General features: G+C 40.7%; 1 protein-coding gene across 11 annotated transcripts in view; it reads right to left on the bottom strand.

Annotated features, from left to right (window-relative positions):
- The window catches only part of CLASP1 (cytoplasmic linker associated protein 1), a 248,558-nt gene that overhangs the window by 112,074 nt on the left and 119,421 nt on the right, over nt 1-17,063 (bottom strand). For all 11 annotated transcript variants that reach the window (XM_060177959.1, XM_060177960.1, XM_060177962.1 and 8 more), the window contains exons 9-14: nt 11,679-11,831; nt 8,265-8,341; nt 7,280-7,372; nt 5,417-5,562; nt 4,063-4,198; nt 3,044-3,114 (exon numbers count right to left, since the gene is read on the bottom strand). In XM_060177959.1, coding sequence (XP_060033942.1) covers nt 3,044-3,114; nt 4,063-4,198; nt 5,417-5,562; nt 7,280-7,372; nt 8,265-8,341; nt 11,679-11,831 — 676 coding nt within the window. The remainder of the gene's footprint in view (nt 1-3,043; nt 3,115-4,062; nt 4,199-5,416; nt 5,563-7,279; nt 7,373-8,264; nt 8,342-11,678; nt 11,832-17,063) is intronic.

The following is a 17,063-nucleotide window of genomic DNA, read 5'->3' as shown; positions in this document are numbered from 1 at the left end:
CTAACATGTCAAATAATCAGTAAGTAGAACTTCAGCAGAAGTCTGCAGGTTCTCAAATTCACTACCGCCCCTCTCTGCCTTGCTAATCTTATACTCTCACCTCTGTGGGGACTGAAACTACTCCACTTGAGTGCAAGGAGACAACCAACCGCACACTGTGGGGACAACTGTATGGAAAACAAGCCTTTTGCTCTTTTTTCCTGGCTTTACACAGTTGGATTATTTACCTTCTCCCCTTAGGGGCTGTTAAGATTGGCAGAGAATGACTTCATTCATAAGGAGATATCCTTCCTGTGAAGACCCAGAGGGCCTCCATGATGCTTGAGAAAGGAAGCCATCAGGCTAATGGGTTCTCAGCCTTGCAGGAAGGACCGCTTTGCTGGGTTTGGATCAAGAACAGAACTGAGGAATGGGGCCAAGAAGTTGTTGCCCAATCTGGGGTCTTTAAGTCAGTGAAATCCAGCAATAAGGGGGCGTGGGGGGAGGGGAGGGTTGTGGTGGTGGTAGTGGTGAGGGAATGACTATATTGTGAGCCCGAAACTTAAAACTAAAATTCCCAAAGCTGAGGAGGCAAGGTAACACAGCAGGTAGAGTACAGGACTTGCATGTGTGAGGTCTAGGTTTTAGTCCACACACAGAGGACACCACGGTGATACCCCACCTCTCTTCCCCCTTATAAGTCAAACAAGTAATAAAACTCCTTAAATTTTGAAAAGTAGATTTGAGTCTTCCTATCCTCACTCTATACTTCCTACAACTTCCCCTCCCCCTATTAGGGGATTAATGTTTTACAGTTGACAGTAAGTACAATAGTTTGTACCTGCATAACATTTCCCAGTTTTTCCACAGAACATTACAAGCCTTCCTACAACATATGATTTGGACTTGTAGACTAAATATTTATTTTTGTTTTATTTAGTTTATTAATTTGGTTTCTTTTTCTTTTATGTTCACATAGAAGTAAAATCATCTAGTGGTTTTCTCTCTCTTTTTAAAGTTTTATTGTCTTTATTTATTGGATAGAGACAGTCAGAAATCAAGAGGGTAGGGGGAGGTAGGGAGAGAGATAGATACCTGCAGCACTGCTTCACCACTCACAAAGCTCCCCCCCTCCCGCAGGTGGAGACTGGGGGCTCAAACTGGAGTCTTTGCTCATTGTAACATGTGCTCATTCATGTGCACCACCACCCTGCCCCGTGGCTGTTTGACTCCATCTGACTCATGTCACTAAGAATACAACCCTCTAGTTCTATTTGTGTTGCTCCTAAACATGAGGTTCTGGTGTTTTCACAGCTAAGTAGTCACCCACTGTGCATACCCACCGCATCACTTTTGTCTAGTCAGGGATCCAAAGCCACTCGGGCTGTTTCCAGTTCTTGGCTATTGAAAGTATTGACATGGGGGGGGGGGGGGGTTGGGTGGTGTCTCACTAGGTTAAGTGCATGTAGTACAAAGCGCAAGGATCCTGGTTTGAGCCCCCGGCTCCCCACCTGCAAGGGGGTCACTTCATAAGCAGTGAAGCAGGTCTGCAGGTGTTTATCTTTCTCTCCTGCTCTCTACCTCCCCTCCCCACTGTCCTGCCTAATAAAAAATATTTATTAAAAAACAAAGTATTGACAGGCAAGCAGGGAGGTGCAGATTTCTATCTGATTTGGTGTTTCGGTGCTTTTAGGCAGAGAACAGGAAGTAGAAGTATTAGATTTTGTGGAATATTGGGGTTTCTATTTTAATATTTTGGGGAATCTCTATACTGCTTTCCCCAGTGCCTACACCGCTGAACATTCTCATTGAGGGTGCACATGCATTCCCGTCTCCCCAATCCTCTAAAACTTGCTATGTGTCTTAAAAGAAAAAAGAAGTTGTTGCTAAGGCCCAGGAGATAGCTCACCTCGTAGTGCATGCAGCTCAGATGGGTTTGAGTCCCATTCACACATGTTCTGAAAGGTGCGCTACCTCTCCTCCCTCCCTTCTCTCTCATTCTGAGCCACAATGAAATCAATAAAATCTACATCTTTGGCAGGTGTCTGTGTGCATGTAAGAGCTGCAGGTGGAGGAGTGACTGTGGAACTATACGCTTGTAATCTCACAATCTTGTAAACCATTACTAAATCACTAATTTAAAAAATAATTAATTAAAAAAAGCAGCTGCTGCCTGGTTGATTTACCCTGTAACATTCCACTGAGAGGGTTCAGTGGTATCTGTGTCCCCCTGAAAGTCTACACATCTTCATTTTCCTGAGGATAAGGTTCACTGACTTTAAGAGAGTTTTTTTTTTTGTTGTTGTTTGTTTGTTTGGCTTTTCTTTTTACCAGAGCACCGCTCAGCTCTGACTTACTCTAGTGCAAGTAACTGAACCAGGGACTTTGGAGCCTCGAGCATGAAAGTTTCTTTGCCTAAACATTATGCTGTCCCACCCCCACCCCACCCCGATTTTAACAGACTTTTATAAGACTCTGAGGCTCGATGCTCTAGTCTTGAAGATCTCAGCTGGAAGATCCTTATTCCTGGCAAACGGCCCTGGACTTAGTGGGACTTAAGATGAGACAGAGGCTCAGGAACAAGGTTCTAGGAAACTGCCTAGATGCATCTCCTCACAGCTGTACAACAGTGACAGGCAACCACTGAGGATTCAGAATCCTCAGACTCTTTATGAGAAGACTCAGTAACTCTGGCCACCTTCTACTTACAGCAACAGTAAATAACTCATCATTTCTAGTTCCTTTAGCCTTCACTCAAATGGATCAAGCCACTAATGCAGACAGACTATCTTAGGAAAATTCTATAGGTGGTCCTTTCCCCTGCTTCTTCTATCCACCTAATTAACTCTCACACACGGTGGGGGGGGGGGGTACAAAACAAAACAAAAAAATGGACTGTCCAAATTTATTTTCTGGACTATTTAGATCATGAATCATCAGTGCAAGGGCATTTATTGGTGATCGATATTAAACATTTCAGATATGAACTTTTCTCCACAGAGAAAAATCAGGAATTTGTATTTTAACAATTCATCAACAATGAGGAAGCCATTTAAAAATTTACCTTCTAACGGCAACAGACTTAGAGGTACAGTTGCTTGTAATGACAGGTATTAGCCTAGGAATATGTGTGTGCTGTGGAGAACAAAAACAGAGCAACGGTTGAAAATACAAAGGCAAAACACGATTAAGAAAATCACTTACTTACTAACCTATTTAAAGCATGTGTGTCCAGATTAGAATTCAACATGACAGTATGTGAAGAAACTTAAAATCAAAGTGTTGAAATAAATCTAAATTACCTGAGTGGTAGGGATCTGAGTGAGTTCAAATGGGATTTAGCAAGCCAGTATATTTTTATATGGCTTCAATGGAAATGGCAAAGAATTTGGATTATATTTGAACGAGGCAGTACAAACAAGCAGAGCTAAAAATGATATTAAGAAAATAAAAACACTAAGTAACCCACAGCAATCAGGAACACTCCGGACACGGCCAAGGACAAGCTGAATGGCTCCATCCAGGTGGAAAGGGGTGTGAAGGTTTAAGAAGGTACATGTGAGGAGGTTTCATTTTAGTTAAGTCTTTGTGGACTATTAGGTTTCACAAAAATGCTGGGTGTAAACTATCTACAGAATTGTTTAAGTGTAAATAAATGTTTTAAGAGTCTAACTAAAGATAGATTTCTGTGCTTATATTTAATTAACTAGATTAAATGTTAAGCATATGAAAAAAGCACAAGTACAAATACCTAAAAATGGAATGAATGAAGATTAAGAAGGAAAAACAGAAGTGGTATCTGGAGACATAAAAACTGAATTAAAAAAAAATTGAAGTATAGACTCAGAACTGGATACAGATGTATTTAAAATCAATGATGAGTCAATGACCAACACCTGAAACTAGACCCTGTTCATAATTTACATTCTAGAATATACAAGAGCTATTAGTAAGTGCACACTACTTGCAGACCATGACTTCAAATATAAATAATCACTTTAATAATAATAATAATAATAAATTGCCTCAGTACTGATCCTGAAGCATGAACATTCGTCATGTGTTACTCCAAGACCAACTTACCCGAATGATTAACCTAACAGCTACAACACCGGAAGTGGCCATAATTTTGGCACTGTTTGGAATTAGATTAAAGATAGTTGGCATAATGGCTTCAGCTCCATGGTCAAACTTATTCCCCAGAACTGATGACAGATGCCTACAAAAAGAACAGACAGTGTACTGCAGTTACAACGCTTGCAAAGAGTGAAACACACAATTTTCTTGACATTTTAAAGACCTGCTTTAAAGTTGTCTAGAGATAATGGATAAGGGTCTAAATAAGACACATTAGAAAGACATCCAATATGCATGAAGAGGATTTGAGCTATAGTCAACAGTTTGTACCTTTTTAAAAATTACTTTAAAATTTTTCTATAAAATTATAAGTTGAAATAGAAAAAAACATACTGGTCATATATTAGTAAACACATTGCTCTTACATTAATAAAAGGCAAATATGAAAATAGCCCTTGTTTCCTCGTTTGCCATTAACAATAAAATTCACAACTCTATATCTGACTGCAGCCAAAACTGTAAACACCTGCAACTCCTATTTCTCTGAAATGACAAAGTTGCTAGCACAGGTGCTTTAGCTTCAATTATTGGCAGGTTTTAGTGCATGGGGCTGGGTGGGTGGAGGCACACCTACTTGAGTGCTCACATTACAGTGCTCAAGGACCCAGGTTTAAGTTCCCAGCCCCCGCCTGTAGGGGGAGTTTTATGAGCTATGAAGTAGTACTCCAGGTGTTTCTCCGCCCCCATATATATAGATATCCCCTTCCCTCCCAATTTGTCTGTATCCAAAATAAATGATTAAAATACATATTTTGTTAAATTTACTACAATACATGCCTTATCTTTTAACTCTACAGTTTCGATATCAGACTAGCAAAAGTCAACTGAAAAGCTGAGAAATATAGAAATAAGTTTATAAAAATCCCATCTCTCTGTATGTACTATTACCAACTTGAGAAATAAGTTGCTGAATAAATTTTTTATATTTATATTTTTTTTTAGAGAGATGCAGAGAGAGAAACACCAGAGCACTGCTTAACTCTGGCTTATGGTGGTGCTGGGGGGAGGTGGGGGAAGGATTTGAACTTGGGTCTTTGGAGCCTCAGGCATGAGTCTGTTTACATAACCATTATGCTATGTCCCCCGCCCCACTGAATGAAATTTGAAGTCTTTCACACTTTCTGTTACTAGGCAGGAAATACTGGACAAGTCCTAGCAGAGATGGAATTGAATTGGGTCTTGCCGACTAGTGAGGCAATACATTAGAGAGACCCAGTGAACATAATCAACGAGACGTCCCGGGGGCAGTCTGGCTAAGGGACTTGTGATGTGTGAGAATCTGGAGCATTGCAGTCCTTACCCTAATGTGATACAAGCTTCCCGCACTACCTGAGACCGCAGATCCTTAGCAGATAGTTTAAAGGCTCCGTCCAGAAGACGCAAGTGTTGAAAGAAGTTATCGTACTCGGCAGCACCAGCCAAAAGTAAAGATCTAATCTTTTTAAGCTGATGGGTTACAGAGAATTAAGAGTTAAACAAAAAAAGTTATTAATACCCAACTCCATCAAATATGAAGCAACACCACAGGTAAATAAATCGGAAATTATTTACAAAAGGAATTCAGTCTCCTAAATATTAGCCAGTATAATCAGCAAATAGATACAACACAAATAAGAAAAATAATTTTCTAAATACAGTATTCTGTGGTAAATACAACTTCCACAAAATGTATTTCTTTAAACTTGAAAGCATTTTTGTGTATTTATTGATTCCATGAAACTCATATTAAGTAAGGTAAATCTCATCTAAGCTTGTGAAAACACCTCCTCTCATCTAGACTTCACCCATATCCCACGCCAACTGTGATTTATGTAACGAGTCAAAGGAAAAAGTGATCTCCCAGACTATTGGGACCCTCCATCCAAGACTACTACAAGGTTAGCCCAGCTCCAGCCCAGGAAATGGTGCAGTGGTTCAGTGTGAATGTGAAATTTAAAAGATGCAAGCTTACTGCCTTGCTTCTTACTGCTGGACTGATGTAAAATAGCTGTCCTGAGATAACACACATCCTAACTTTACCATCTAGTCCACTTAACTTCGTTAATCCACTTTTTAAATAAAGGAATGAGAACTTTTTACCAAGTTATTTGAAGAAAGAAAAAAACGAATGCTACATTATTGACCAACTATCACAGAAGTCAATCTTTTTAAAGGCAAAAGTAGAGATAATCCACACCTAGATCTTTCTCATCATACATATGGGACACACATAAAAGAGTATATTCGAAAAAGAATCTTGGTCCATACTCCCAGAAGGGAAAAAACATTAGGGGAAGGTGACTAGAGGGCTCTGAACTCCATTAGTACCAGAGAGAAAAGGGGGGTGGGGGGGGAGGAAAGACATTCAGAAGTAGCAGCAGGTCTAGGTGTGGCTTAAAAAGGAAGAGAGGGCAGGACCATAGGAAAATGATGAGCAAACATATATACAGTTATAGAAATAACAGTCAATCCTTATCTGTGACGTTGGGAGAACCACTGCAGTTTCCAGTGGAGGGAATGGGCACATGGAACTCTGGTGGTGGGAATGATGTGAAATTGTACCTGTTATTTTGTAATTTCGTAAATCACTAATAAAAATAGAAAAAGAATAAAAATAAGAGTATATTGTATACTGGGGAGACGGAATAGTAATTATGCAGGAAGTGCTTGATGTCTGAGGCATGAAGGTCTCAGGTTCAATCTCTAGTATTATGGGAAGGCTGAATTTAGCAGTGTTCTAGTTAAAAAAAAGTATATTGGCATGTTTTTGTTATTATTTTTATCTTAATATTTATAGACTTATTTAGGACAGAACCAGAACATTACCTGTGATGCCAGGGACTGAACTTGGGACCTCATGCTCATAAGCCTAGCTCTTTATCCACTCTGCTACCTCCTGAAATGGTGGTTGTTATTGTTATTACCTTTATTATTATTAAGAAGGTGGTGGCAGGGATCAAATGAAGAGTATTTCACGAGACTGTTAAATCAAGCCCCCAGGCCCTAGTGTATTTTAAAAATAGAGGAGTGAATAACTCCACTGAAAAGGTGGAGTCTAAACATAATCATTTATATTTCAAAGATTTATTACTTAAAGTTCACGAGCTATACTCCAATAATATAGTTTATGTGTAATATTTAAATAACCCTAGTGAAAATGTAATCACATGAAGCAACAGCTTACAGCATTTACTCTTTGCTCCCAATCATGCTTGTCATCAGATAGAATTTCCCTAATCTTGTTAATGGACTCCTCAAGGTCTCGACTGGAGTAAATCTGTAAGCAAAATACATTTATAGTCAGTTAAAAAAATTACAACATAATCAAAAGTCGCTTAGTTACATGGAACTAAAAGCATTTACTAAGTAAAGTAAAACCCTTCATTTTTCAATATCTAGGAGATCACAATTAGATTATCTTAGATTTCAAATCCTTTGCATTTTAATTTTTACTTGCTAGACGACCTGATGTCTATGTATTTGAATAACCTTGCCTCAAACACAACTTAATTACAAACTTAAGATTATCTACAAAAGAGGAAAATACTTATTGAGAAACTGCCCATCATGCATAAAATCCATTAATAAATAGTCTTAGTAATGTGGATAACAACACAACACACCTCTTGCTCTAAATACACTTTCAAATGTACTTTGGCATTTATCATCACCTCTTACTTAAGACAAGCAGAAGAATACCTGGAAGGTCAGTATCCTGACTTAAGGATACCTGAACCTAAAATCGTTTTTACGTGATTTATACATAAATAGTAACCAAGCAGAAGGTAACAAGTAACTGACAGACACTGAAATTCTTCAAATTTATATATTGTTTGCAAACAAAAGATCTCTATGGGACGATTCATCTTTGTTCACTTGTCATTCTCTTTCTCTTTAATGTGATCAGACCTATGTATAACTAAAGCAAGCAACCTCTCTCCAACTCTTAAAGCAAGATGACTTCTGCTCTTCAACCACTGGGTGGTTAGGAAAGTCATGATGCAACCTTGCATAGAAAAGCATAGGAAAATACATCACAACTTTTCTGTATGAAAGGCTCCAACACGATTTCGTCTTCAACTTCAGACCTCTGTGCTAGTTACATTGGCCGTAGCTTGGAAGGATCTGGACAAGGCAAGGCAAAGTCTACCTTTGCCTCAGACCCTCACCTGCACTACAGGCACATCGTCAAAGGCTTTGATGAAATCCTCTTCATCGACAGCACCTGCTCCACCTTCTTTTGCAGCTATACAAAAAATAAATAAGAGATCAATTTTTAAGAATGTAAACAACGCACACTGAAGGAGTCTGAACAGATGCAATCAACACTACGATTTGGAGATTCTGGATTACTAACGAGAGAGAGAGAGAGAGGAGGGTGGGGGAGAAAGACACAACTTGAGCATCACTCTGGCATATTTGGTGCTGGGATCAAAACCAGTCTTATATACACATGTCCTGCACTCTGCCTGCTGAGCTACACACTTGGGTTGAATTCTGACTTTTAAAAGGATCAACAAGATTTAATAGTGTTGTGGAAATTACAACATTCCACAACTTTTCCTAACTTTTTTTTTTTTTTTTAACCAGAAGATTACTCAATTCTGATGTATGGTGGTGATAGGGATTGAACCTGGGACCTCAGAGTTTAATGTATATAAGTCTTTTTTGCATATTATGGTTTCTCTCCAGTTCCACCATCAATGACTTTTAACATCAAGATGACAGATTAAGTGATCTTACAAAAAAATCAAAACTGTTTAAAGTTCCACTTCAACTCTTGGTCTCAAATCACTTGCATCCATCAAATTTTTTTCATTTGTGCATCATTTGGACATTTTCACCAGAGTAGCTGTTGTTTTGTGCAATGAACTGAATTTGTCCAAGGCAGCAGTGTGAGGAGTAGGTTGCCAGAGAGTAAGGCTCCAGTGGACACTGGTGCAGAGATATTGGTACTCTGGTGTTGGGTTTGATGTGGTAACACATTTTAAAGACATGAGAAATTGTACTTTTTTTTAAAGATTTTTTTAAAGTTTTATTTATTTGTTTTCCCTTTTTGTCCTTTTGTTGTTGTTGTAATTATTATTATTGTTGTTATTGATGTCATCGTTGTTGGATAGGACAGAGAGAAATGGGGAGAGGAGGGAGAGACACAGAGGGGGAGAGAAAGACACCTACAGACCTGCTTCACCGCTTGTGAAGCAACACCCCCCCCCCCCCGCAGGTGGGGAGCCGGGGGCTCGAACCAGGATCCTTACGCCAGTCCTTACACTTTGCACCACACATGCTTAACCTGCTGCGCTACCACCTGACTCCCTCTTTTCTTTTTTTTTTTAAACCATAGCAGTGCTCAGCTCTGGTTTATGGTGGTATGGGGGATTGAACCTGGAAACTTGGAGCCTCAGGCATGAATGTCTCTTTACATAAACATTGTGCTATCTATCTACCATGCCCAGAAATTGTACTTCTAAGACATTTATATTCCTGTCAACACCAAGGTTACCTAAAACAAAAAATTATTATTTTAAAATATGTTAAGTGCTATAATTTGGAAGTTTTTTTTTTCTTTTTTGCCAATATGAACTCTAAACAAATGAAAATTATGAGTTTTTATTAAATTTTTTCTATAAAGGTTTCAAATTAACATCATTTTTTAAACTACTGTTTATTTATTTTGTCTCCAGGGTTATCGCTGGGGCTCGGTGCCTGCACCATGAATCCACTGCTCCTAGAGGCTATTTTTTTCCCTTTTGTTGCCCTTGTTGTTTTATCATTGTTGTGATTATTATTGTTGTCATTGCTGTCATTGTTGGATAGGAAAGAGAGAAACTGAGAGAGGAAGGGAAGACAGGGGGGAGAGAAACATAGACACCTGCAGACCTGCCCCACCACTTGTGAAGAGACCCCCCCCCATAGGTGGGAAGCTGAGGGCTTGAACAAGGATCTTTTAGCCGACGCTTACACTTTGCGTCGTGTGCATTTAACCAGCTGCGCTACCGCCCGACCCCCCTAACGTGAAGAGCTCTTACAATGTGTTCTTAAGGTAACTACAAACAATATTAACACTGCGAGAGGGTCCTCTGTCACACTCTATGGAGTTGAGATTTGCGGAGGTGCCAAGAAGGAAAAAAAAGGAAGTGGTCGACTCATGTAGATTATTTTCTAAAGATTTTATTTATTTATTAATGAGAAAGACAGGAAGAGAGGGGGACCAGACATCACTCTGGTACACGTGCAGACAGGAGTTGAACTTGGGACCTCCTGCTTGAGAGTCCAATGCTTTACCCACTGCACCACCTCCTGGACCAACTCATATAGATATTTTCTATGCCTATTTGTGGAATTGATACCACCCAAGAATTTTTTCCCCAGAATAAAATTTTAATAAAGAATTAGAGAGAGGTGGTCCGGGAGGTGGCGAAAAACAATCAGAGTAATCAGTGTGTGGATAAACTTCAAACACACGTTCGGTGACCAGAAGTAGTTTGCCAGCCTTGTCATGTGTGTGACCCAAGGCTGAACTCCAACCCCCCCATGGGAAGTTCCAGGGCTCTGTGGGCAGCTCAGAGCTGTCTGTCCTTCCCTCTCTCTCTGTCTATTCATTTGCATGAACAGACAACCCAGAAGCAGTGAAATCAAGCAAGCATGAGACACTGGGGACACATCAGGGTGGTGGCGGGGCGGGGGGAGTATTGAACCTGTGAAGCCTCTTGACTGTAGTTCATATGTTAAAGCCCTGAGCTAATATCCCAGAACTATATTTAAGAATTAAGAAAGTGTGGTCCAGGAGGTGGCGCAGTGGATAAAGCATCGGACTCTCAAGCATGAGGTCCTGAGTTCGATCCTTGGCAACACATGTACCAGAGTGATGCCTAGTTCTTTCTCTCTCCTCGTGCTTCTCATTAATAAATAAATAAAGATCTTTTAAAAAAATTAAGAAAGCATGACTGCAAAATGGACTTTTGCTCAAATAAGCTATATACTGGGGGGTAATAGAGGGACAGATTTAGGGAGGAAATTGTAAATCAATTTTCAAAGCTTCAGGTATCACTCACTACTATTGGACTGTCAGAAAAGTCATGCTGTATCTTTCTAAGCAAAAATGTGCCATGACTTTTCAGACAAACTACTATCTCATTAATACATCATTCACACAGTTCTCGAAAGAAAAAAGAAATACCCAAATACATTTTATAGACTGAATGTACAGTCTGCCTTCTGGATAGTCTCAGAATAGCTTAAAAATCTACTGGGAAGGATCCATGGCAGATTGAGTTGCTACATGTCATCAGGGCAGACAGACACACTCTTGGTCTTCTAGCTTCCAGCTATGTTTTCCCCGTGTTGCCTGTATTCTCCCACAAGATCAACCTAATGAACATCTGGCAAAGCAGCAGCTCAAACTAACATCTTATCAGCTTCTCCACACAATCGGCTAACGTACTCCTTACAGAAGAGCAAAGATGAACATATTCAAATAGCACTGCTTCACTTCTGAAGGACACAAAAGGCAAGTACCAGGCAGTCTGGTGCTAGAAGCTTGAGGAGCTGGCCCTATACTACCACGAGGGTCTTGCTCTTACCTGAAGACTTGGATCCAAGAGTAGACGAGCCAAGCCGGCGGCTGGTCCCCATCCCCACGTTTCTCCGTGAGCTCGGTGGAGCCTTGGATGATGTAGAACTGGCAGAGGAAGGTCTGTTACTATCTACAGAATCTTCGTCATCAAAATTTTTATCTGAAAAGCAAGTGCAGAAATCATGGTTACTATTGTAAGTATGTCGCCACCTGAATCTAGATGACTAGCCTTAGAGATCAATGGTTTGCCTACTCTTGGGAATCTGAGGTGGCAGCCACGGTCTAGAAAGGTCTTAGGTAAGTCCAGAATGCAGCCGCAAACATCATGTCTGCTTCCACATATCTAGAATGATCTTCCAGCCCCATTTTGGAAAACAGACAAAACATAAAGAAGAAAATATTCTCAAAAAAAAAAAAAAGAAGAAGAAGAAAATAATCTCATAAAACAGCCACCTAGAAGTAGTTACTATAACACTTTGACATCATTCTAGCCACTCTTCACATTTTTGTTAAGCATTCACTAACATGATGCTACATATCTTTTTGTAGTACTGTGAATTCCAAGTTTGCCTATTTTTCCGGGTAATGAAATATCCGTAAGTACCATTTTAATGGTTGCATGCTGTTTTAAATGGAAAATGCCATAAATCAAAGAAACACTGTTACTACCTAACAGTTGGGGTGGTTCCAATAGCTCATCATCAGAAATAATGCTGCAGGGGCTGGGAGGTAGCACACCCCTCTGAGTAAACACATTACCATTTGCTAGGACCTGGGCTCCAGCCCCAGCTCGCCACCTGCAGGAAGTAAGTACCACAAGCAGTGAAGCAGGGCTTCAGGTGTCAATCTTTCTCTCTCCCTCTCAATTTCTCTCTATTCGATCAAATAAAATAGAAAGAAGAAAGAAAAAATGGCCACCAGGAGCAGTAGATCTGTAGTGGCGGTACCAAGCTGCAGCGAGAGATAACCCTGGTGACAATTAAAAAGAAAAAAGAACACCTATGGACATCTAATCTTTGACAAAGTGCCCAGACTATTAAATGGGGAAAGCAGAGTCTCTTCAACAAATGGTGTTGGAAACAATGGGCTGAAACATACAGAAGAATGAAACTGAACCACTATATTTCACCAAATACAAAAGTAAATTCCAAGTGGATCAAGGACTTGGATGTTAGACCACAAACTATCAGATACTTAGAGGAAAATATTGGCAGAACTCTCTTCCGCATAAATTTTAAAGACATCAGCAATGAAATGAATTACAAAGAAGACTAAGACAAGCATAAACCTATGGGACTACATCAAATTAAAAAGCTTCTTCACAGCAAAAGAAACCACTACCTACAACAAGAGACCCCTCACAGAATGGGAGAAGATCTTTACATGCCATACATCAGACAAGAGCCTAATAACCAGAATATATAAAGAACTTGCAAATCTCAACAACAAGACAACAAATAACCCCATCAAAAAATGGGGGGAGGACTTGGACAGAATATTCACCACAGAAGAGATCCAAAAGGCTGAGAAACACATGAAAAAATGCTCCAAGTCTCTGACTGTCAGAGAAATGCAAATAAAGACAACAATGAAATACCACTTCACTCCTGTGAAAATGTCATACACCAGAAAAGGTAACAGCAGCAAATGCTGGAGAGGGTGTGGGGTCAAAGGAACCCTCCTACACTGCTGGTGGGAATGGAAATTAGTCCAACCTCTGTGGAGAACAGTCTGGAGAACTCTCAGAAGGCTAGAAATGGACCTACCCTATGACCCTGCAATTCCTCTCCTGGGGATATATCCTAAGGAACCCAACACACCCATCCAAAAAGATCTGTGTACACATATGTTCTTGGCAGCACAATTTGTAATAGCCAAAACCTGGAAGCAACCCAGGTGTCCAACAACAGATGAGTGGCTGAGCAAGTTGTAATATATGTGTGTGTGTGTGTGTGTGTATGAATATTACTCAGCTATAAAAAATGATGACTTCATCTTTTTAGCCAATCTTGGATAGACCTTGAAAAATTCATGTTAAGTGAAATTAGTCAGAAACAGAAGGATGAATATGGGATGATCTCACTCTCAGGCAGAAGTTGAAAAACAAGATCAGAAGAGAAAACACAAGTAGAACCTGAACTGGAATTGGCATACTTCACCAAAGTAAAAGACTCTGGTGTGGGTGGGTGGGGAGAATACAGATACAAGAAGGATGACAGAGGACCTAGTGGGGATTGTATTGTTGTATGGAAAACTGGGAAATGTTATGCATGTACAAACTATTGTATTTACTGTTGAATGTAAAACATTAATTGCCTAATAAAGAAATTTAAAAAAAAATAAAAAAGATAAAATACTGCAATAAATACCTTCTTACTTGCAAATTTAAATTGATTTATTTTATTTATTCCATATGTGATAAAGAGATTTTTCACATGAAAAAGATAGAAACCAGAGTATTACTCTGGTACAGGTGGCACTGATATTGAATCATGAGCTTCAAGCATGCAATTTCTATACTGTTTTGAGTTCATCAAACTATCAACACTTGTGTCTTAAACCTACTCAGGGCCCTAATGCTTTTAATTTTATTTATTTATTATTTTTATTTATTTGATAGAGACAGCCAGGAATAGAATGGAAAGTGGATATAGAGAGGGAAAGAGACAAAGAGATACCTACAGCACTGGTTCACCACTCTTGAAGCTTCCCTCCTGCAGGTGGGGACTGGAGGCTCGAATCAGGGTCCTGCATTGCAATGGGTGCTCAACCAGGTGCACCACCACCTGGCCCCAGCCCTAACAGAGTTTACAACTCTACCGTCTACTTCCAATTTCTTGGTTTATTTTATTCAACATTAAGGGAAGAGAATACACCCTTACCAAAGCAAATTCTTTTGCAAATTAGCACCTTTCACCATGCCTTTAAATTTTCCAGGTCACCTATCAAGTTTATGGCATCTCGGACCAGAAGAACAGGAGAATGGTGGGTACATGCCTTACAGTGGCAGATATTATGGCACTGGAGGAAGTTCCGTTGATGTGGTCTCTCTCCGTGTCTGAACAAAAAAGTAAGTGACCCAGAGGGGTGCAATCACACATGCACAAGGCCTCAGCTCAGAAAAGAAAAGAAAAAGCTTTGCCAGATGGTTCTTTGAACCTACACAACAATTTCTTATTGATTTTGATGTCTAGTAGTCTAGAGGCAAAGAATTCCCATGTGGATTCCAAAAGTGATTCTAAGAGTATAATGCTATTCAAATGCAACAGACAAAAACAACCCAAAGGACAGCTCACTCAGGGAGCACTGCCGGCGTGAGCAATAGGACTGATGATCAGTGGGGTTCCATACACATCAGAATCGCATCATTACTCTACCATGTTGAAATAACTAACTGCTATTCTGCTCAGAACAGTAATAGTTTAAGCCTGTGGAAAAGGTAAATAATGAATGGTGAGGGGATGGACACATTATCATGGTTCATTAAAAAATTCATGCATTTTGACAGAACTATGCTAATTAGCATCTAGGAGGGTGGGGGCACAGAACTCTGGTGGTGCTGAACTCTACTCTAGAATCTAGTAGACCACTATTAATCACAAATTTTACAAATAGATTGGAAAAAAGTTCATGTGAATTGTGTTTAGTCTTCCTGGGGGCTGGGTGGTAGTACAGCGGGTTTAGCACACATGGCACCAAACTCTAGGGCCGACATAAGGATCCCAGTTCAAGCCCTTGACTCCCCAACTGCAGGGGGTCGCTTCACAGATGGTGAAGCAGGTCTGCAGGTGTCTATCTTTCTCTCCCCCTGTCTTCCCCTCCTCTCTCTATTCCTCTCTGTCCTATCCAACGATAGTAATAACATCAATAACAACAACAACGATAAAAAACAACAAGGGCAACAAAAGGGGAAAAAATGGCCTCCAGAAGCAGTGGATTCATAGTGCAGGCAGGCAAAAAAAGAAAAAAAGGCAAGCCTGCTATTTAGAACTGTAATCTGAATTATTTTCAATGGACCCGTTTCTCTAGACTTTCTGGGATTACTGCTACCTGCAGGGATAGACTAGCAGCTTGACCTCTTATAGTAAACAGCTTTCTAAAGAGCAAACAGAATGTGTAAAACGAGTCCTTTCAGATGGGACAAAACAGGCAGTGCAGCACTGTAATCCCTGAGAGAAAGGGAAAGAATCTAGGTGAGACTGCAATCACCCCAATTCTGCCTGCAGGCCCTTTCCAGGCTACCACAGAAAGGAAGGGGAACCCACATTAGCCCTGGCAGCCCAGCTAGGTTGAGAAAGCAACAAGCAGAGTTTAGAGAGGCTGAGGTGGCTGGGGAGCTCAGGACAGGGTGCCACCAGAGGAAGGCACACAGAGAGATCTCTTAAGCCACTCAGGGGGTTGAAGTCCCACAGGACAGAGCAAAAGTGACCAGGAAACTGTGTACGTCAACTTACCGTAACACACGATTGGGTACTACTACACCATGAAGGTGCACATCTCGCATGGATTTCTAAATGGAAGCACTTCCAGGGTGGGGCACAGGGGAGCCAGGTGTTGCACAGTTGTTTTGTCTTTAACTAAAGTCTACCCAGTGCAACTCTGTCATTTTTACTCATTACCCTTACCCCTAAAACAAACCTGTCTGCCTTCCATCCTTTTTTTTTTTTTTTTGCCTCCAGGGTTATTGCTGGGGTTCAGTACCTGTGAGTCCTCTGTTCCTGGAGGCTCATTTTTTCCCTTTTGCTCCTGGACGCTATTTTTCCTCCTCTTTTGTTACCTTTGTTGTTTTTATCATTTTTGTGGTTATTGTTATTGTTGGTATCGATGTCATTGTTGTTAGATAGGACAGAGAGAAATGGAGAGAGATGGGGAGGACAGAGGGGGGAGAGAAAGATAGACACCTACACACCTGCTTCATCGCTTGTGAAGCGACTCCTCTGCACTGGTCAGCTCTGGCTTATGGTGGTGCGGGGAATTGAACCGGGGACTTCAGAGCCTCAGGGATGACAGTCTGTTTGCATAACCATTATGCTATCTATCCCCTGCCCAAGAGTAAAGATTTGTATATGGGGGAGGGGGGGCGGGTAGCTCACCAGTACAGTGCACATGCTGCCATATGACCTGGGTTCAAGCCCCCAGTCACCACAGGGGGCACCTGCAGGGGAAGCTTCATGCGTGGTGGGAGGGTGCTGTGTTGCCTCCCCACCCGTGTCTCCCGCCACTCCTCTCTCTCTCTCTCTCCCTCTCCCTGTCTCTCTCTCTCTCTCTCTCTCTCTCTCTCTCTCTCTCTCCCTCTCCCTGTCTCTCTCTCTCTCTCTCTCTCTCTCTCTATCTCTTGTCCTCTGCTTAAAGGAAAGTAAAAGAAAAATGGTCTCTTGAGATTGGTGGAGTT

The sequence above is a fragment of the Erinaceus europaeus genome, chromosome 18 (genome assembly GCF_950295315.1).
Source record: "Erinaceus europaeus chromosome 18, mEriEur2.1, whole genome shotgun sequence".
Taxonomy (NCBI): Eukaryota; Metazoa; Chordata; class Mammalia; order Eulipotyphla; family Erinaceidae; genus Erinaceus; species Erinaceus europaeus.
Note: the sequence above shows the minus strand (reverse complement) of the source record. Positions and strands in the feature narration are given on the sequence as shown.